The sequence below is a fragment of the Ovis aries genome, chromosome 5 (genome assembly GCF_016772045.2).
Source record: "Ovis aries strain OAR_USU_Benz2616 breed Rambouillet chromosome 5, ARS-UI_Ramb_v3.0, whole genome shotgun sequence".
NCBI classification, from domain to species: Eukaryota; Metazoa; Chordata; class Mammalia; order Artiodactyla; family Bovidae; genus Ovis; species Ovis aries.
The window spans coordinates 14092540-14114454 of NC_056058.1; the positions used below are offsets into that span (position 1 = coordinate 14092540).

At 48.5% G+C, this 21915-nt stretch overlaps 1 protein-coding gene across 1 annotated transcript; it reads left to right on the plus strand.

The window, feature by feature from the left end:
• Window positions 1-13275: 13275 nt before the first annotated feature.
• SAXO5 (stabilizer of axonemal microtubules 5) lies at window positions 13276-18630 on the plus strand. Its single transcript, XM_012177950.4, has 8 exons — window positions 13276-13846; window positions 15261-15367; window positions 15468-15568; window positions 15839-15951; window positions 16034-16143; window positions 16490-16691; window positions 17263-17348; window positions 18003-18630. The coding sequence occupies exons 1-8, from the start codon at window positions 13276-13278 to the stop codon at window positions 18228-18230; spliced, it is 1518 nt and encodes a 505-aa protein (XP_012033340.2). The 3' UTR covers window positions 18231-18630.
• The last annotated feature ends 3285 nt before the right edge of the window (window positions 18631-21915 follow it).

The following is a 21915-nucleotide window of genomic DNA, read 5'->3' on the forward strand; positions in this document are numbered from 1 at the left end:
AACTTTGGGGAGTTCTCTGGTAGCCTAGTGGGTTGGGACGCTCTGCTTGGACTACAGGGGGCGCAGGTTCCATCTGTGTTTCCGCGTGCCTGAGTGCTCAGTCGTCCGACTCTGCGGACCCCATGGACTCCAGCCCGCCAGGCTCCTCTCTCCGTGGGATTTTCCGGGCAAGAATACTGGAGTGGGTTGCCATGGCCTCTTCCAGGGGATCTTGCCAACCCAGGGGTCAAACCCGCATCTCCTGCATCTCTTGCGTTGGGAGGCGGATTCTGTACCACTGAGCTACCTGGGAAGCCCAAGTTCCTGCGTTCGTGCATAAGTAAACTAGTCCCTTTAAAAAACGAAAAGAGAAATGCATGGAACCGGTCTAGAATAGACAGAAATCTGATAACTGGAATATCCCCGGAGGATAACTGGGTGGCTGATGTTGACTGAAATAAAAACGCACACCATGAGAGCTGTGTTATTCAGTTTTATTGGGGGGTTTACTGAGGACTATAACCCAAGAGGTCTCGGGAAGAGTTGAGCGGAAGGTCTGCACGTGTGTGATTTTGGAGATTATGTGTAATCACGCATCCCAGTGGAAAGTTGTTTCTGGTTACAAAGAGCAAATACTGCAGTTAATGATTTTAGTGCTTTTCTAAGTGTGGGAAGATCGACAAGAATCCACTCATAAATTTTTTTTTCTGAAAACATCTTCACTATCTAAAGACCTGTCCTGTCAATTTTCCCAGAGCAGAGAGCAGTGTTTCTGATCCTCCACCTGGAACTCTTTTCAGGGGGTGTTAAAGGTCAGTGACTGCAGTGGCCAATGACTCAATCCTTGTGGAGCCAGATGGCCAGCCATTAGTCATCACTGGGAAGAGATTAAATGTTCACCTTTGTACTGTTCTGTAGTCTTTGAATTTTGTGCCATCTGCATGCACTAGCTGGAAAAAAAATCAAAGACACTAATTTTTGTTTGACTTAGTATGAATAGAATGCCAGATTTCTATTTTATATTCACTCAAAACTTTGATAGAGTTCCATGTATTTTGGCATCTACCATTACTTCTAAAAGTCTAGAAAGTTTATTATCTTAGCGATTTAAAATTTTTTGAAAGAGGCTTGAAACTTCTAATCCAATTCTGAGAATATAAAGAAATACTATGTTGTAAAAAATCAAAGCACAGAGAATTAACCTGTGATACACTATTATTGACTAATACACAGATTTTGTTCAAATTTCACAAAATTTTGTGTTAGTGTGCATTTGGTTTCATACCTTATTCAAGATTCCACATTGTATTTAGTTACATTGAGCGGCTTCAGCTGCATGCAACAAATTCTGGTAAATTCTCTTTTCATTTTTATTCTATCACAAATATTTTCTAATTTTCCTTGTTATGGCTTCCTAGATTCACCCATCATTTAAAATTGGACAGTTAATTTCCAAATACATGGAGTTTCTAAAGTATCTTTGATATTAATTTCTCAATTTGATATTAATTTCTCAGTTAAATGCTTTCTTCTCTGCAATCACCCTGTGTTTTTTCAGTCTTGTAACTTTACTGAGGCTTTCAATGGCTAAGTCAAAGATCTCTCTCGGTCAATGTCACATTGCAGTTAAAAATATGTGATTTATTTTCAAATATCTTTTGATATTGATTTTCTCACATAATTCCACAGCGATAAGAGAACAAACAGATTCTGTATAATTTCAATACCTTTAGATCATGAAATTTTTGCACCTTGTTTTATGTCCCTCGATATGTTCCAGGGTCTCCTAGGTTATACTCTAGGGGAACTTGAACAGAATTTGTATCCTACTATTGTTTGAAGATTGCATAAATCTTAATTATGTTGAATTGGCTCATAGTCCTTTTTAGATCTACTATATCCTTCTCTCTGCAACCCCATGGACTATACAGTCCCTAGAATTCTCCAGGCCAGAGTACTGGAGTGGATAGCCGTTCCCTCTCCAGGGGATCTTCCCAACCCAGGGATCGAACCCAAGTCTCCTGCATTGCAGGCAGATTCTTTACCAGCTGAGCCAAAGGGAAGCCCACTATACCCTTCTACTTCTCTATATATTCATTCTATTGATTTTGAGAGTTTGATATTGGAACTCCAACTAAAAATCTTAATTTATCTACTTTAAAAAATAATTGTAAGATATAGTGAAACTATATGTATTAATAACCATGTTCTATATTTTCCAAATCTCCCATAAATGTATTACCATACTTTCATAATCTAAAATATAAAAAAAGAAAGAGGAAAAAAAAAGACATTCTTTCAAAGAGGTAACATAGCCTGTTTCCTTTCATTGTTTAAGGTTTATTTATTTTATTTTTTGGCTAGGTCTTTGTTGCTTTGCACAGGCTGTCTGGGGTTGTGGAGAGTTGCTGTGGGAGGGCTTCTTACTGCTGTGAATTCTCAGGTTGCCGAGCGGGCTCTAGGGCACAAGCTCAGTAGTCGTGTCATGTGGGCTTGGTTGCTCTGTTGTCATGTGGATCTTCCTGAACCTGGGATCAAACCTGCATCCCTTGCTTTGCAAGGTAGATTCTTAACCGCTGGACCACCACTGAAGCCCCCTTTGTTTCTTTTTTAATTGAGGTGAAATTCACATAGCTGAGAGCTCAGCTGGTAAAGAATCTGCCTGCAATTCAGGAGACCCAGGTTTAATTTCTGGGTTGGGAGGATCCGCTGGAGAAGGGATAAGCTACCCACTCCAGTATTCTTGGGCTTCCCTTGTGGCTCAACCGGTGAAGAATCCACCTGCAATGCGGGAGACCTGGGTTCGATCCCTGGGTTGGAAAGATCCCCTGGAGAAGGGAACAGCTACCCTCTCCAGTATTCTTGCCTGGAGAATTCCATGGACTGTATAGCCTGTGGGGTCACAAAGAGTCAGACACGACTAAGCGACTTTCACCCTCACTCACATAGCAAAAAGTCCACCCTTTTAAGATGTACAATTCTGTGGCCTTTAGTACATTCACGTGTCATACAGACATCCCATCTTGATAGTTTTCACCACCCTCAAAAGAAACCCTGTCACTCTCTCCTGCAGTCACACTATTCCTCCTCCGCCAGTCTCTAGCAACCACCCTTCGCTGTCTGTGTCTACTGATTTTCCTATTCTGGACATTTCCTATAAATAGAATCATGTAATATGTGAACATTTGTGTCTGGCTTCTTTCACTGACCCTGTTTTTTAAGTTCTCCGCATTGTGCACGTCTCAATAGTACTTAATTCCTTTCATGGGTGAATAATATCCCATGCTCTGGCTCTATCATATTTTTAGCTGCTCATTGGTTGATGGACACTTGGATTGTTTCTACCTCTTTTTTTGTTTGGTTTTTTGCTACACTGGGTCTTTGTTGCTGCTGGAGGCCTTTCTCTAGATGCAACAGGCAGGGGCTACTCTCTAGCTGCAGTGCGAGGGCTCCTCACTGGAGTGGCCTCTCATTTCAGAGCACCGGTTCTAGCGCGGGCGAGCTTCAGTAACTGCAGCACGCCGCTCAGTCGTTGCGGCTCACGGGCTCTGTTGCCCCTGAGCGTGTTGCCCTTCAGAACCTTCCTGGACCAGGGATTGAACTTGTGTCCTTTGCATTGGCGGGTGGTTTCCTAAACACTGGACCTCCAGGGAAGCCTCGTTTCTGCCTTTTGACTCTTGTGAACAGTGCTGCTGTGAACATGGCGTACATGTACTTTTTCTAGTCCCTGCTTTCAGTCCCTACCTACAAGTAGAATTGCCAGGCCATTCTACTATGTTTGACTTTTTAAAAATTTTTTATATGTTTATTTGGCTGTGCCGGGTCTTGGTTGCGCACGCAAACTCTTAGTTGCAGCATGTGAGATATAGTTCCCTGACCAAGGATCGAACTTGGGCCCCTGCATTGGGAACGCAGTCTTAGCCACTGGACCACCAGGGAAGTCCCCATGTTTGACTTGATGAAAATGAAAGTGAAAGTGAAGTCGCTCAGTCGTGTCCGACTCTTTGCAACCCCATGGACTGTAGCCTATCAGGCTCCTCCGTCCATGGGATTTTCCAGGCAAGAGTGCTGGAGTGGGTTGCCATTTCCTTCTCCAGGGGATCTTCCTGACCCGGGAATCGAACCTGGGTCTCCTGCATTGCAGGCAGACGCTTTACCATCTGAGCCACCAGGGGAGCCCTGACTTGATGAGGAACCACGAATCTATTTTTCACAATGGCTGCACCATTTTACATTCCCACCCACAATGCACAAGGGTTCCGATTTCTCCACATTCTTGCCAACACTTGGACTATTCATTTTAATAATACATTTTATTTAACCCAATGTGCAAAAATATTGTCATGCCAGCTTGGGATCCGTCCAGACTAATGTACACACATTATACCACCTAATCCTCTCACCTCCATTCTCTTCTCATAGTTCATCAGCTTTCTTTGTCCTCTTCTTAGTCAACTCAGGAAATTCCTCTACATACATTCCTCCTTTGCAAGATTGCATCTGCTCTCCTATTTTTCCCAAGGCTAAAATAATAAATAAGGGTCAAGGAAAGATAAGCTGGCTTACCAGTAAGGAGACACCCAAGAGCATATCTCCTGCTGACTCTGGAGTGGTATCTCATTGTGGTTTTGTTTTGCATCACTAATGATGCTGACTGGTTTCCTTTTTTTAAGAAACAAATACATTTCCTCTTGATTTAGACACATAGTACTCATCCAGCCTGATTCACTCATATCCAACCATGTTGCCTTTCTCCTGTTCCTTGAAGTTGCAGCCCACACCTGCCTCAAGGACTTTTGCACTTGCTGTTGGCTCTGCCCGGAAGGCTCCCCTTCCAGATACTCATCTGGCTCCCTCTCACAATTCCTTTTCAGATATACTCAAATGTCATTCTCCTCTGGGACCACACACACATACCCCTAGGCACTTCCTGCCCACTTTTCTTGCTACCTTATCTTTCTTTTTAGCTTGTAACACTAAACATGACTGTGTATGTTACTTCTTATTTTTCTTTCTGTAATATGGCTGCGCCAGGTGTCAGTTGCAACACGTGGGATCTTCAATCTTCACTGCGGGATGTGGTATTTTTAGCTGTAGCAGGTGGGACCTAGTTCTCTGACCAGGAATTGAACCCGGGCCCCCTTCATTGACAGCATGGAGTTTTAGCTACTGGACCAACAGAGAAGTCCCTATGTTGCTTCTTAACCTGTGTGTGCGCGCTCAATCACTCAGTCATGTACAGTTCTTTGAGATTCCATGGACTGGAGCCCACCAGGCTCCTCTGTCCATGGGATTCTCCAGGCAAGCATACTGGAGTGGCTTGCCATGCCCTCCTCCGGGGGATCTTCCTGACCCAGGGATTGAACCCTCATCTCTTATTTCTCCTGCATTGGCAGGAGGGTTCTTACCACTAGCACCACCTGGGAAGCCCCTGACATGCTGCAACTTAAAAAAAAAAAAAAAAAAAAAAAATCCCACATGCCTCAGCGAAGATCAAAGATCCTACAACTAAAACCCAGAGCAGCCAAATATATAAACATTTAAACACACACACATACATACACACTGCAGGAAAAATCAAAGCCAAGCCCAAGGCCTACAAAGGGAAAGAGACCTTGGGCTGCAGAGTGGCTGGATCCCTTCTCCTGAGCCTCTACTCTCCCCATGGTCCTTGTAACAGCACACCACAGTTCTTTGATGCCTACTGTGTGCCGAGCCCTGTTCTAGGCACCAAAGAGACAGCAGTGAGCCTGGCAGGCAGCCCAGCCCTCCCAGCGTCCATCACTATCTGGTTAGGGCTCAGCTTGACCTTTGGGAAAGCGACAGGAGCTGGCCTGGCATTCACGGCTGGCCTTGTGGTTGCTAGGAGCTGGCCTGGAGCTCACTCGCAGCCGGGCGCTGGTGTCCTCCTGCTCGCCACAGATAATTTCACAGGATGCCTACATCAGACAAGGCCACTCTGTGACCATGGTGAAATGAGACAAAACAAGCCCGCTCCATCATGCTGTCTGAACACAGACGAAACACGAACACTGTCTAAGTCATTACAGCAACCAGCTGTGTCCTGGCTAATCGGAATGACTCTGAGTCTTTGCCAACTGCCACTTTTCTTTCCTTAAAAGACTATTTTATTATTTATTTGGTTGCCTTGGGTTTTAGATCCTGCATTCAGGATCTTTCATTGTGGAACGCAGGCTTAGGTGCCTTGCAGAATGTGGGATCTTAGTTCCCTGACCAGGGATCGAAACTGTGTCCCCTGCTTTGGAAGGCAGACTCTTAACCACTGGACTACCGGGGAAGTCCCCAATCACCGCTTCCAAGCTGCTTCATTCCTTAGACTTTGTGATCAAGATTATTCAGTTCCTCCATAACAGCGTTACATCACCCCCTTGCTTTAAGACAGCATGCAGCACCTACCCACTCCTTCATCCTCCTTTTCCAGGCAGGCAGAGAAAATGTATTTTTGCAGCAACATGGGATTCCCCAGTGGCTCAGCTGTAAAGAATCCGTCTGCCAATGCAAGAGATGCAGGTTGGATCCTGAGTCAGGAAGATAAACTGAAGGAGGAAAATGGCAACCCACTCCAGTATTCTTGCCTGGGAAATCCCATGGACAGAGGAGCTTGGTGGGCTACAGTCCATGGGGTCGCAAAGAGTCAGACACAACTGAGCGACTGAGCATGCACACACGGCTGGAGCAAAGCCCTCAGCAGGACCCTGGGATGGGGACCAAGTGATGGAACCTCAACCCGGTGGGCAAAACAACACTTTGCTTAAATTTAGTGAAAAGGAATTCATTCAGTATATAAGTCCTATAAGTCCTGGAGCTTGAATTCAAAGTATAGGGATGACAGACCACACACACACACACGCACACAAAACTGTATTATAAACATAAAACCCAACACTACACCAGATGTTAGTTGTTGCAGACCCTAGAAGAAATGACAGTGAGGTGATGCCAAACAGGTGTGGGCTAAGGCTACAGGGAAAACCATATTGCAAAAGAAATGCATCAAAAACTGCTATGTTTTACACCTTCAACTCACACAATGCTATATGTCAACTATACTGGAAGAGAGAAAGAGAGGGAGGGAGGAAGAAAGAGAAAAAGAGAAAGGAAGGAAGCTGTCATTCAGTAGGTGATCTGGGGCAGCGTGAAAGAGTCACCACCCTTACATTTTTATTTCATCTGTGTTTTTCTTTTAAGAAATTGCTTTTCCCTTTAATTTTTTCTTGTATTGTGGTAAAATATACTTAAAACTCACCATTTTAATCATCTTCACGTGTTCAGTGGTATTAAGTGCACTCAGACTGTTGTACAACCATCCTCACCGTCCGCCTCCAGAACTTTTTCTTCTCCCCAAACTGAAACTCTGTCCACATGAAACATCAATTTCCCATTCCCCACCCCATTCCAAGGGGTTTTTTGAAAGTATTATTTATATTTGTCAGGACATTAAAAAAAAAAAAAAGAAAAAGAAGTCAATAGGACTTCCCTGGCAATCCAGTGGTTAAGACTTTGTGCTCCCAAGGTAGGGAGCGTGGGTTCACTTGCTGGTCTGATGCTGGAAAAGATTGAGGGCAGGAGGAAAAAGGGGGTGACAGAGGATGAGATGGTTGGATGGCACCATCGACTAAATGGACATGAGTTTGAACAAATTCTGGGAGATGGTAAAGGACAGGGAAGCTTGGTGTGCTGCAGTCCATGGGGTCGCAAAGAGTCAGACATGACTGAGTGACTGAACAACAAACGGAACTAAGATTCCATATGCCATGCTGCGCAGCCAGTTAACACATAAACAAAAAGAAAGTCCAATTTCCAACCAGTACAAGCATCCAGTTCAGCTCAGTCGCTCAGTCGTGTCCGACTCTTTGCGACCCCATGAATCGCAGCACGCCAGGCCTCCCTGTCCATCACCATCTCCCGGAGTTCACCCAAACTCATGTCCATCAAGTCCGTGATGCCGTTCAGCCATCTCATCCTCGGTCGTCCCCTTCTCCTCCTGGCCCCAATCCCTCCCAGCATCAGAGTCTTTTCCAATGAGTCCACTCTTTGCATGAGGTGGCCAAAGTACTGGAGTTTCAGCTTCAACATCAGTCCTTCCAAAGAACACCCAGGACTGATCTCCTTTAGAATGGACTGGTTGGATGTCCTTGCAGTCCAAGGGACTCTCAAGAGTCTTCTCCAACACCACAGTTCAAAAGCATCAATTCTTCACTGCTCAGCTTTCTTCACAGTCCAACTCTCACATCCATACATGACCATTGGAAAAACCATAGCCTTGACTAGACGGACCTTTATTGGCAAAGAAATGTCTCTGCTTTTGAATATGCTATCTAGGTTGGTCATAACTTTCCTTCCAAGGAGTAAGCGTCTTTTGATTTCATGGCTGCAGTCACCATCTGCAGTGATTTTGGAGCCCAAAAAAATTAAGTCTGACACTGTTTCCAGTTTCCCCATCTATTTGCCATGAAGTGATGGGATCAGATGCCATGATCTTCATTTTCTGAATGTTGAGCTTTAAGCCAACTTTTTCATTCTCCTCCTTCACTTTCATCAAGAGGCTCTTTAGTTTCTCTTCACTTTCTGCCATAATGGTGGTGTCATCTGCATATCTAAGGTTATTGATATTTCTCCCCACAATCTTGATTGCAGCTTGTGCTTCATCCAGCCCAGTGTTTCTCATGATGTACTCTGCATAGAAGTTAAATAAGCAAGGTGACAATATATAGCCTTGATGTACTCCTTTTCCTATTTGGAATCAGTCTGTTGTTCCATGTCCAGTTCTAACTGTTGCTTCCTGACCTGCATATAGGTTTCTCAAGAAGCAGATCAGGTGGTCTGGTATTCCCATCTCTTTCAGAATTTTCCAGTTTATTGTGATCCACACAGTCAAAGGCTTTGGCATAGTCAAGAAAGCAGAAACAGATGTTTTTCTGGAACTCTCTTGCTTTTTCCATGATCCAGCAGATGTTGGCAATTTGATCTCTGGTTCCTCTGCCTTTTCTAAAACCAGCTTGAACATCAGGGAGTTCACGGTTCACGTATTGCTGAAGCCTGGCTTGGAGAATTTTGAGCATTACTTTGCTAGCGTCTGAGATGAGTGCAATTGTGTGGTAGTTTGAGCAGTCTTTGGCATTGCCTTTCTTTGGGATTGGAATGAAAACCGACCTTTTCCAGTCCTGTGGCCACTGCTGAGTTTTCCAAATTTTCTAGCATATTGAGTGCAGCAATTTCACAGCATCGTCTTTCAGGATTCGAAATAACTCCACTGGAATTCCATCACCTCCACTAGCTTTGTTCATAGTGATGCTTTCTAAGGCCCACTTGACTTCACATTCCAGGATGTTTGGCTCTAGATGAGTGATCACACCATCGTGATTCTCTGGGTCGTGAAGATCTTTTTTGTGCAATTCTTCCATGTATTCTTGCCATCTCTTTTAATATCTTCTGCTTCTGTTAGGTCCATACCATTTCTGTCCTTTATCGAGCATGAAATGTTCCCTTGGTGTCTCTAATTTTCTTGAAGAGATCTCTAGTCTTTCCCATTCTGTTGTTTGCCTCTATTTCTTTGCATTGATCACTAAGGAAGGCTTTCTTATCTCTCTTTGCTATTCTTTGGAACTCTGCATTGAAATGGGAATATCTTTCCTTTTCTCCTTTGCTTTTTGCTTCTCTTCTTTTCACAGGTATTTGTAAGCCCTCCCCAAACAGTCATTTTGCTTTCTTGCATGTCTTTTCCATGGGTATGGTCTTGATGCCTGTCTCCTGTACAATGCCACGAACCTCCGTCCATAGTTCATCAGGCACTCTATCTATCAGATCTAGTCCCTTAAATCTATTTCTCACTTCCACTGTATAATCATAAGGAATTTGATTTAGGTCATACCCGAATGGTCTGGTTTTCCCTACCTTCTTCAATTTAAGTCTGAATTTGGCAATAAGGAGTTCATGATCTGAGCCACAGTCGGCTCCCAGTCTTGTTTTTGCTGACTGTATAGAGCTTCTCCATCTTTGGCTGCAAAGAATATAATCAATCTGATTTCAGTGTTGACCATCTGGTGATGTCCACGTGTAGAGTCTTCTCTTGTCTTGTTGGAAGAGGGTGTTTGCTATAACCAGTGCGTTCTCTTGGCAAAACTCTATTAGCCTTTGCCCTGCTTCATTCCATATTCCAAGGCCAAATTTGCCTGTTACCCCAGGTGTTTCTTGACTTGCTACTTTTGCATTCCAGTCCCCTATAATGAAAAGGACATCTTTTGGGGGGTGTTAGTCCTAAAAGGTCTTGGAGGTCGTCATAGAACCATTCAACTTCAGCTTCTTCAGTGTTACTGGTTGGGGCATAGACTTGGATTACTGCGATATTGAATGATTTGCCTTGGAGATGAACAGAGATCATTCTGTCTTTTTCAAACTGCATCCAAGTACTGCATTTGGACTCTTTTGTTGACCATGATAGCTACTCCATTTCTTCTAAGGGATTCCTGCCCGCAGTAGTAGATATAATGGTCATCTGAGTTAAATTCACCCACTCCAGTCCATTTTAGTTCTCTGATTCCTAGAATGTTGACATTCACTCTTGCCATCTCCTATTTGACTACTTCCAATTTGACTTGATTCATAGACCTAACATCCCAGGTTCCTACGCAGTATTGCTCTTTACAGAGCATCCAATACACAGCAAAGTCCCACATATTGAAACTTCCCTGGAAGCACTGAAGACAAAGCCCAGATCCATGACATGCATTGTACCCACTGCTGCAAATAACAAGCCCTGCGTGTTCAAATACACATGGGTTCCTGGTGGTGTTGGGGCTGAAGGTGGGAAGCACAGATGTCTTTAAGGCTACCCTGGAGATCTGTGAGCCCTGGAGTGGCATTAAGAGGTATGGTGACTCAGAGAGTTTGGCCCATCCTGTGCAGACAAGCATTAGAAAGCTGATGAGAAATAAAACCTGGGGAAATGGTGATAATGCATTCAGGTGGCCTCTGGCATCAAATCCTCCCCCACTGAAGTGGCTGCCATCTCCAGCCCCATTTTCCAGATGACAAAACTGAGTCTTTGAGAAGTCAAGTCACAGGCCAGGCTCCCTCGAGCTCTCAGGGGGCAGGATCCTCTGTCCTTGCTCCTGATTTTCCTCCTGGTTTTCCCCAGAGTTGCTGGGGGACCCTTGTGACAGCATCATCCCAGGCAGCTTATTGGGTCACAATGGGCAGGGCCAAACCACACTTGGATGAATCCCCAGATGGAACATCTGAGCATCCTCTGGGAGACCATGGACTGAGGGAGTCTCGAGGGTCATGCCCATGCCTAGTGCATCTTCTAAGACTCACTAGCTCCCATGCCCCCCCTCAAGGTAGGTGCACTCTCTTCAACCCTGATCAGGAAGCAAAATGAAGCTCACAGGAGCCCAGTTAATTATTCCAAGGTGACCCAGCTAGTCATTTCAGTCATCAGACTTTCCCACAAACTATTTGAAAGCTTCTCGATCTTCAACTATTTTAGGTGGTAAAATGATCAGGAAAAAAAAAAAAAAAACCCACTGTGGTTTCGTTAAAAAAAAAAAAAAATCCCTTGATGTGTGTTTTCTGAAGAGATTGATGTGAACCAATAGTTGTGGGCTGAAGCAGTCTGGGAGGGCTTCCTGAAGGAGGTGATGCTGAGTGAGCCAGAGGTGTTGGTGGTATCCAAGGATCTGGTCTCTGAGGGGCAGAGACGGGTGAGGGAGACATCTCAGCTCTGAGCAAAAGCCAAAAAGTCTAAGTGGGGTGCTGAGAGGCCGAAGCTAAAGGTCAGAGAAATGAGTAAGAGGTGTATAAAATGCAGACAGCTAGAAGACAGAAAGAACAGTCAGAGCCTAGGAAAATTGTTGAGGGCAGGAAGACCAGTGAGGAGAGGGGTATGGCAGAGATGGGACAGCAGCCAGAGCTTGGAAGAGACAGAAGCGGTTTCCCAGGCATGAAGGAGGGGAGGGCCATGGTCTTCACAACGGACTGATAGTGAAGAGAATGGGTCCCAGTAGCAAACTGTCAAATGCAGTGGTTAATTCTGCAGCTATTCCTATGTCTCTGCAGCAGCCACAGGGCCTTTGTACCTGCTGTTTCTTCTGCCCAGAATGTTATTACCCTCCCCAATACCCAAATGCCCCACTGCCCCTCTTTCCAGGTCTTTGCTGAACTATCATCTTAGTGATGCCTTCCCTGACTAATTTTAAAATGCATGTATTCATTTATTTATGACTGCACTGGTTCCTCATTGCTGCATGTGGGCTTTCTCTAATTGTGGCCGCCGGGGGGGTACTCTTCACTGTGTGTGTTTCTCGATGCCGTGGCCTCTCTTGTGATACATGGGCTCCTAGAGCGTGGGCTTTGGTAGCTGTGGCTCCCACAGGCTTAACTGATTTGCAGCGTATGGAATCTTCCCAGACCAGGGATCAAACCCATGTTTCCTGCAATGGCAGGTGGATTCTTACCCACTGCACCACCAAGGAATGCCTTTCCTGACTACTTAAAACAAGGCTTCTAGCCAAATCCTATCCTTGATGCCATGTGACTTTCCCCCCAAGGCACTTACCACCTTGTAACTTACTCTGCAGTTGATGTGATTACATTTATTCATTATTGTATGTTCCCGTTACCATCTCCACAAAGATAGGGCTCTAGGTATGTTGATGAACCCTCTCCGGGCGCCTAGAACCGTGCCTGCTGCTGCTGCTGCTGCTGCTAAGTGGCTTCAGTCGTGTTTGACTCTGTGCGATCCCATAGACGGCAGCCCACCAGGCTCCGCGGTCCCTGGGATTCTCCAGGCAAGAACACTGGAGTGGGATGCCATTTCCTTCTCCAATGCGTGAAAGCGAAAAGTGAAAGTGAAGTCGCTCAGTCGTGTCTAACTAGTAGCGACCCCATGGACTGCAGCCTACCAAGCTCTTCCGTTCGTGAGACTTTCTAGGCAAGAGTACTGGAGTGGCTTGCCATTGCCTTCTCCGAGAACCGTGCCTGGCACACTCTAAATGCCAAACAAGTGGTTATTTCTATCTCTACTTTCCCTGCGGGCAGGCAAAGGGGCTACACCTGTTTCTTTTGGGGGGGGGGGGGGCCACACCACAGGGCTTGCGGGATCTCAGTTCCCCGATCAGGGTTGAACCCTGGTCCTTGGAAGTGAAAGCTAGGAGTCCTGACCACTGGACCGCCAGCAGAATCCTTAAACCTGTTACGATGTCTCCAACCCCGAGCCCACCGTGCGACCCGCTCATTCCTGTCTCCGCCTCCTCGCAGGTGGCATCTCCCCCCGCTATGGCCGCGGGCGCCCTCCTGCCGTGCCCAGTGTCCCGGCTGGACTTCCTCAAGGCCTCGCACTTTGCGCTGGGGCCGGACGCGCGGCTGCACGCGGATGCCAAGCAGCCCACATCGCACCGGGACTTTCCCGCCTACTCGGGCTCTATCCGTGGGCCACTGTGCCCGCCGCCGCCCTGCTCATCCCTCTTCCAAAAGGATGCGCGCTGGGCGGGCCAGGAGCGCCTGTCGGAGACGCGCTGTGCCTATGAGCCCCCGCCGCCTGTGCCGTGGAGGGAGCAGGAGCGGGAACTGGCGCGGGAGCGCACACTTGCCACGCAAGCCAGTCACCTACACTTGCAGGCGGAAGCGCGCGCGCGCACCGGCCTCTCCACCGCGCGCGGCGACTACAGCTGGCCAGAGCCGTCGGAGCGCGCTCGCGAGCACACCCGCGGAGCGCGCCTCATCTTCGACCGCGACTCGCTGCCGTCCGGCGACCGAGCCAAGCTGCGCATCCCGCCCACCACGTACCGGGAGTTCTTCCCGCTCCACGACCTTTGCCTGAAGCCCCGAGAGCCTGCCTGCCGCCTCTGTGAGTGCGCGCCCAGGCACCCTAGGCAATTTCACCGACACACTTATTCTCGCGGCAAACAGGGATTCTGCTCCTCGCCCCCAGTGGACTCATGGCAGTGCCTGATGATCGTCTTTTTGTCTTTACGACAGGAAGGAGAGAATACTACTGTCAGGGAGTTGATGGAAGCCAGGGATGCTACTAAACATCTTACCTCGCATAGGGGAGCTCCCCACAGTAAAGAATTATCCAGATGTTGGCTTCCCTGGTGGCTCAGTTGGTTAAGAATCTGCCTGCCAATCCAGGAGACCCGGGTTCAATCCCTGGGTCAGAAAGATACCCTAGAGAAGGGAATTGCAACCCACTCTAGCATTCTTGCCTGGAAAACCCTATGGACAGAGGAGCCTGGCGGGCTACTGTCCATGGAGTCGCAGAGTGGGACACTACCAAGCGATTAACAGTTTCACTTTCATGTTAAATGTCAACAGCACAGAGGCTGAGAAACCCTGGAACCTCCTTGAGCCTCAGTTTCTGCATCCATAGAATGGGCACATCTCCCAAAGCTCTCCAGGGTGCTTTGCTGTGGGCAGAGTCATGAAGCTGGTTTGGGGTTAAACAAATCTGCTAAGTGTCCTCCACCTCTACCACCCAGCCCTGCCACCTCAGTAGTTGTGTGACTCTGAGGAAGACAACCTCTTCCAGCCTCAGTTTACCCATCTGCAAAGTGGGTGCAACAACCAGTTTTATAGTTACTGGTGAAGCCAAAAGAACCCCGAGTGCAGGAGGTGCCTGCCAGATAGCAACAAAGGGTCGCTGTCATTTGTATGATTTTTCCAATTCTGTGACTCAGAGGAACATATAGCTTGTGCGAACTCAGCTCCCAACCAGAGACTGACCCTGGGTCACAGGAGTGACAACCTGGAATCCTAACCACTAGGCCATCAGGGAACTCCCTTATTGTCATTAAAATATATATATATATAAAATATATATATTGGCTGTACCGGGTCTTAGTTTTGGCTCATGGGATCTTTCATCTTCGTTGTGGCATGTGGGGTCTAGTTCCCTGACCAGAAATCAAATGAGCCCAGGCCCCCTGTACTGGGAGTCACCCCATGCACTGTAGCCCGCCAGGCTCCTCTGCCCATGGGATTCTCCAAGCAAGAAGACTGGAGTGGGTCTTCAGGGGATCAACCCAGAGATCCAACCTGCTTTGCCTGCGGCTCCTACATTGCAGGTGGACTCTCTACCACTGAACTACCAGGGAACCCCGTGGAAGTCCCTACTTCTTATTATTTTTGATGTTTTCTAGATAGGCCTTTGACTAAGCTAGTCTGGACTGCCCACCTGCCCTTCCCAGGAGAGGAATAGAATCCCAGTGGTCCTGAAGCTGCCAAGAATTGATCCCGTTCTCTCTCCTCTTGCTCATCCTCAGGTGGGCCCAATCCCCTCCAGTGGGAGCACAAAAGACAGGATGACAGCACCTCCTACCAGCGACAGTTCCAGGCCCTGCCAGGCCCACCTGTCTTGCCGTGTAAGAGGGTAAATTGAGACCAGGCTGGTGCTGAGGGTGCGGGGTCAGGGGGAGGAGCAGCAATGGGGACTGGGTGGTCTTGCCCTCCCCACTCCTGTCCACCCACAGGCCTCCTCCAGCATAGGACTGGGAGATTTCAAGATTGGCTACAGGCCCATGTGCACAGAGCAGAAACAAGCCTATGGGCCTCCAGATCTGCCCCCGGACAGGTACAAAGGAACCATGGCCTTTTCTACCAAGACAGGGTGAAAGGGCTTTCAGTGATACGTGGGGTGGGTCACCTAAGTCTCTTGGGCCAGCACTGTGCCCTTGAAGTCTCCATCACCCACAGGCAAGGCCCACTATTGTGCCGGATCACTCACAATTAGCACCACACAGCTTGGCCATTGGGGAGCCTGTCCTTCCCTCCCTTTTCCTGGGAGTTGTAAGGGCCCAGATCAGATGGATCCACTTCCTGCTTCCCATCCCCTTACCTGCAGGTATGACAAGGCCCAGGCCTCAGCCCACGTCCACTGTGTGAACATCCGTCCTGGGGATGGCCTCTTCCACGACAGGACCACCAAGAGGGAACACTTCTATGCCCGGGAGCCAGGTGAGATCCGGCTGCCTGCCCTGCCCCCTCACTCCCACAACAGCCACCCAGCGTTGCTCAGGACCTACTCTGCCACTGGCAGAACCTTTCTTTCTTCACCATGACCAGACTCCAGAGTCACACATCCTGGAAGGAAACGGGTGTCCCGGTCCCGGGAGCCTCACCACCTCCACACACTTCTTCTACCGTCAGGTCAGCAGGAAGGCGAAAGGCTGCAGGGCGAGTCAGGGAAATGGGCTTTTCTCTGTTTCCCAGAGTGAATAATAGCAAGTGCAAAGGCCCTGATGTGGGAGGGAGCTGGACATGTGTACAGGGATCTCCTGGATCTATTTGCGGGATGTAGGGCGAGCCACTTAACCATTTCATACCTCAGTGGTTGTAAACTGAAATAACAGTACCAATTCCCAGCGCCATCACGTGGGACCCGGAGAGAGTGTGAGCCGTCCAAGGTCACACAGCTCCCGCTTCTGAACTTCATCCCCGGCCTTGGGACTTCCTTGACGAGAGGAGCTTCCCAGATGCCCTGTGGTCCTTACAGCCCCTGCAAACGAGCGAGCTAGCCAGCCGCCACGTGCCTCATGAGACACTGCAGAGTCACATAACCCTAGGGGAGCCGTCGCTGCTCGGACAGTTCTTCCAGACCTCCATGGGCACGGACTATTTACCCCCTGGGATGCCAAAGCCGCCGAAAGCGCCCAACCTCCACCTGCAGCGCAGCAACCTGCCAGAGGGCACCGGTGGTGAGCGAGGCCCCGCCCACCTTAGGAAGCCCCGCCCTACCCCTGCTACCTCTGTGGTCCCGCCCCCAGCCAATCCCACCTCGCCCACTGCCTGCCTCTGGCTCCGCCTCCTGAAGGGTTAGATCTCACGCCCTGGGCCAAGATTGCTAGCTCTGACCCTGAACAACCCCATGCCCTCGTCATCGTGACTCTCAACAACCCCCTCCATCCCTGCATGACTCCGCCCCTCTGGTATGGCTCCTCTCCTCTCCATATCCACCCTCTCAAGACTCTCAGCTCTCTTCCTCCTCTGGCTCCGCCCTTTGACCAGCTAGTCCACTCTTCCTGGCCCCCCACCAGCCCCTCACCCCGGATCTTCTGCCCTTGCCCCGCCCCTGGCCACCTCAGTGCCCCCCTGACTCCCTTACCCTCCCTGCCTCCTAACGCATCCTCCTCCCCTGACAACTTCAGCGGAAACCCAGGCGTCGCCCTTGAACCCTTGTTGCATCCTTAGTCTCCCACGTCCTTTCCCCCTGGGCTCTGCTTTTCCTCACTCAACCCCTCAGCTCAGCCACCCCACCCAAATCTCCAGACGTAGATTTTTTAACCACGAACCGGAAGATGCTGAAGCCACACGGAATAGCTCCAGCCTCTGTGACGGAGGAGCTGCTACAGCGGGTGAGGGAGGAGGAGAGGGTATCTCCTTAACCAGGTAACCTCTCAGATCAGAATTAGTCTCACATCTGCTCAGGGTTGGGATTCCCTGGTGACTCAGACGGTAAAGAATCTGCCTGCAAGGCAGGAGACATGGGTCGGATTCCTGGGCCAGGAAGACCCCTTGAAGGAGGGCATGGCAACCCACTCCAGTATTCTTGCCTGGAGAATTCCATGGACAGAGGAGCCTGGTGGGTTACAGTCCATGGGGTCACAAAGAGTCAGAAACGAATGAGTAACTAACACTTTCACTTTGACACGCATGAGTGACTAACACTTTCACTTCACAGCTCAGGGTCACTCTAGGGTCACCCAAGGCTCAGGGGCCCATCACGGTCAGTTCAGGGGCAACGGTGGTGAGCCACAGTTACATTCCAAGCTGAGGGTGAGCTCAGAATCACCTAAAGTCAACAAGGCCACGGGGTCTCTCCTGGGGCCTGCACTTCAGCTTCTCATCCAGCTCCTGTGTCACTCCAACCTTTGGCTCACCTCTCCAGGACCCAGTCATGGGCCAAACCGGCTGAGTCTCTCCCCACACTTTTATGTTCCCAGGGTGGCCTGGGTGGGTCAGCCGCCCTCCAGGCTGCCCTGCCAGGCTCCCCCACCCTGACTCCACAGTGCAAGTATAGCCACTTGGAGCCCCCGCTGGGTCAACAGCGCTTCTTCTCAACCCTAAACAAGGATGAATTTACCTTCAAGTACCAGGGCCCAGCAGTGCTAAGATGGGATGACTTCCAGGAGAGTCACTTGCCCCTGGGCTCTCTTCATCAGTGGGGCTGTGGGGCTCGGAAAGTGGACCCTCGGGCCCCCCAGACCCCTATCTACCCATGCCCTAGCCAGCAATAAACAGTGCTCTGGCAACCCATGCGTGTGTGCTCAGTCTGACTCTGTGCAACCCCATGGACGTAGCCCATCAGGCTCCTCTGTCCGTGGAATTTTCCAGGCAAGAATACTGGAGTGGGTTGCTATGCCCTCCTCCAGGAGATAGGGGGCTTGCGGGATGAAGGGTGGAGGTCGGGGAGAATGTACAGGAGAGAATGACTCCAGGGAGAAGCCCTTTTGCAGACCCTGGGTGTTGTCCCATTCTGGGCAGGGAGGCCATCCCAGTTTGTGCAAAGGCTTGGTGGTTGGACTCATGTAAGGAGTTTGCTGTCACAAGCTCTGAATGATGTGAGTGAATGAGGCAGTGTCATGAGACTGAGATCACAGACTCCTGGAACTGAATGGAGAGTCCAAATCCTGACTCCACCATGTCCTGAAAAGTATTCTTGGGCAGGTCATTTGACCCCTCTGAGCCTCTAGTTGCTTATCTATAAAATGGAGATAAATAATAGCTCTCTCTCATTGCGTGTGTGCCACGAGGTAAGTTGCTTCAGTCATGTATGACCTTTTGAGACCCCATAGACTATAGCCTGCCAGGCTCCTCTGTCCATGGGATTCACCAAGCAAAAATACTGGAGTGGGTTGCCATGCCCTCCTCCAGGGGATCTTCCCAACCCAGGGATTGAACCTGCGTCTCTTATGTCTCCTGTATTGCCAGATGGGTTCTTTACCACTAGCACCACTTGGACACAATCTCTCTCATTAGATTGTTATAACTGAGAAATGTACACACTAGTCAGGTTGTGGCTGGGAGTTAAGAAAGGAGAGCTTCCCTTACAAGGATGAAGGAGAGGAGGGGGAGGAAGGAGCTTTCAATCCTTGAGATGCTGGCTGGGGCTCAGAGGGGGCATGAAGGGGTGGACATGAGAATGGCCCAGCAATTTACCCTGTTGTGGGCAGAGGCTGGAAGCTGAATGGTTGGTGCACTAGCTGGCTGGGAAACTGGCCCCCAGGTGAAAAGGGAAAAACAACAAAAGTCATCAGGATATAATCAGGTCCAAGGGGGGCAGGTGTTAGGCCAGAGACAGAATGAAAGGGGTAGAAAGGAGGAGGTTGGGGTGGGCCCTTGAAGCCAGTGGGTGACAGGGCTTAGCAAACATGTCAAGGACCAGTACCTTGGACAGCAACCCACCATGACAATCTTGGCAGTCTGGTGCAATCAACACCAAGAAGTTGGCTCTGTCTGGAATGATCAGATGGGTCTTGGTGGCTGTGCTTGGGCCCTGCCTCGACAGGCTGTTGAGAATCTGGTTTCAGTGAATGAACATAGTTTCCTGACCCTGTAGACAGACCTTCACAAGACCCCCAATCCAATGGGCCACTAAAGGTCAGCCTCAAGCCTCGCCAGCAGTCCTTTCCCCATGGGCAATAATCCTGTGAGACCAGCCCGTCATTTCCACAGGAAGGAGAGGAGTCCAGTTTGAGGTCCTACTGGGACAAGATGGCCCTTTTGGCTGCAATCATGGTATCCGCACTGACCATGAGAATGTCTGCTAGAGGCCAGACACTTCTTCTGTTTGCTTCCGCTAATGATGTAGATGACACTCTTGTGAATTACTCCATGATAATAACAGGCTTTCTCAATGTCAGCATTATTAGCATTCTGGATAGGATCATTCCTGGTGGTTGGAGGCCGTCTCATGCATTGCAGGCTGGCCAGCATCATCCTTGACCTCTACCCACCACACGCCAGTAGTACATTCCTCCTCCCCCACCCAGTTGTGACAACCAAAGATGTCTCCATGCATTGCCAAGTGTCCCTTGAGGGGGGAAGTTGCCCCTGGTTGAGGACCACTGCAATAAACCCATTCTCCAGTGATTCCCACGACAAAATCAGGTGCTCCTGGTAAAGCCAGTCTGCTGCTTGGCCAGACTGTATGTACAAAGGGACTCATCCTCTTTGCCTTGCCTACCAGGAAGCTCAGAAATTTTGCTTCGGTTCTGTGTAGCTCTAGTTGCAGGATTATGCGTGCTCCTGCCTGGTTCTAAGAATGGTTTAAACTGCTGAGACACCAGATGAGAAATAAGAGGTAGGAGTTACAAGGAGGCAGATTTTTGCATTTTCTAACCAAGGAACTGACAAGTCCCAGTATGGGTTGCCAGGAAAGAAGAGAAACTTTACTCGAAATGTCTTCAGTATAAGAAGAAATTACATTATGATGATTCTGATTTTATGTTATGTCTATCCCTCCTATATTCCACTTACTTTCCAAAAAAGGCATGTCATATGAACTATAAAAACCAAACGGGCTTATAAAGCTAGATGAATAAAATAATCTTTTTTTTAAATTTATGTATTTACTTTCTTTTACTATGCTCAGTCCTTACTGCTACTTGGGCTTTTCTCTAGTTGTAGCGAGTGGAGGCTACTCTCTAGTTGCAGCGCATGAGCTTCTCATTTCAGTGACTTCTCTTGTGAGCACAGGCTCTAGAGCTCCTGGGCTTCAATAGTTGTGTCATGAGGGCTCAATAGTTGCAGTTCCCAGGCTCTAGAGCAAAGGCTCAATAGATGTGATGCACGGGCTTAGTTGCTCCATGGCCTGTGGGATCTTCCTAGACGAGGGATCAAACCCTTGTCTCCTGCATCGGCAGGCAGCTTTCTTTTTAACTACTGAGCTACCAGGGAAGCCCAGATGAAATAGTCTCGAATATGGGAAAACAGATGACTCTTTTTGTATTCAGGCTATGCTTGGCCTTTGTTGTGACTCGGGCTTTTATCTAGTTGCAGTGTGCAGGGGTTTCTCTTGTTGTGGAGCACGGGCTCTAGAGTGCACATCCTCAGTAGCTGCTGCTCTCGGGCCTAGCTGCCCGTGCATGTGGGGATCTTAGTTCCTCGGCCAGGGATTGAACCCTCATCTCCTGCATTGCAAGGCAGATTCTTAACCACTGGATCACCAGGGAAGTCCCCAAACAGATGAATTTTTAAAGGAAAACATTCTTGTCAATGGTACTCATCACTAAGCATCAGACTTATCTCTTTCTGTCCTTCAGCAAATGATTTCATACTTTCACCCTCACTTTCATTATGTGAAAAATTGGGGAGAGCAACAGTTCCTCCTTCATGGAGGGTTACAAAGAATCAATACAATGTGCATGTACCATCTTAAAACAGGGCCTCACACTTGGCTGCAGCCCAATGAACAGTGCCTAAATTTTGTTAATGTCTTAGGTATTTCTATTTCAAGTATCAGAAACCTAGCTCTATGTGCTCAAGCAGACAGGGATTTTATTGACTTAAGAAAGTCTGTAATTAGCAAGACTGCTAATTCCTTATCAGGCATGCTTTCTGCCTTGCTGCCTCTCAGTCCAAGCAGTGGCAAAAAACAAAACCAAAACAAAATCCAAATCCTAATAGTTAGGCCCTAAAGGAAGAGCTGTCTCACATTAGAAAGTAAGGAACACTCTGATTGACCCATTTATGTCACATGTCCAGCCACGAACCAATCACTGTGTCCAGAAGGATGGGATGCTGTGGTTGGATGCCCGGATGATTTGGTTCACCAAACCTCACCAGGATCTTGGAGTCTGGAGGCCAACCTTGGTAGATCCTGTCTCCTAGCAACAGACCTGTGCCTGCCCATCCCCATAGCATCTATCTTGCCCCAGGTTACAATCTAGAGAGCAGACAGACTCAGCCAATAGGCTCGTC

Excerpts from the sequence above, each read along its gene's own strand:
- SAXO5 (XM_012177950.4), top strand. The coding sequence starts at position 13,276 with ATGGCCGCGGGCGCCCTCCTGCCGTGCCCAGTGTCCCGGCTGGACTTC. Across the intron at positions 15,368-15,467 it reads CTGTCTTGCCGTGTAAGAGG|GCCTCCTCCAGCATAGGACT; the intron begins GTAAATTGAGAC and ends GTCCACCCACAG. Across the intron at positions 15,569-15,838 it reads CCAGATCTGCCCCCGGACAG|GTATGACAAGGCCCAGGCCT; the intron begins GTACAAAGGAAC and ends CCTTACCTGCAG.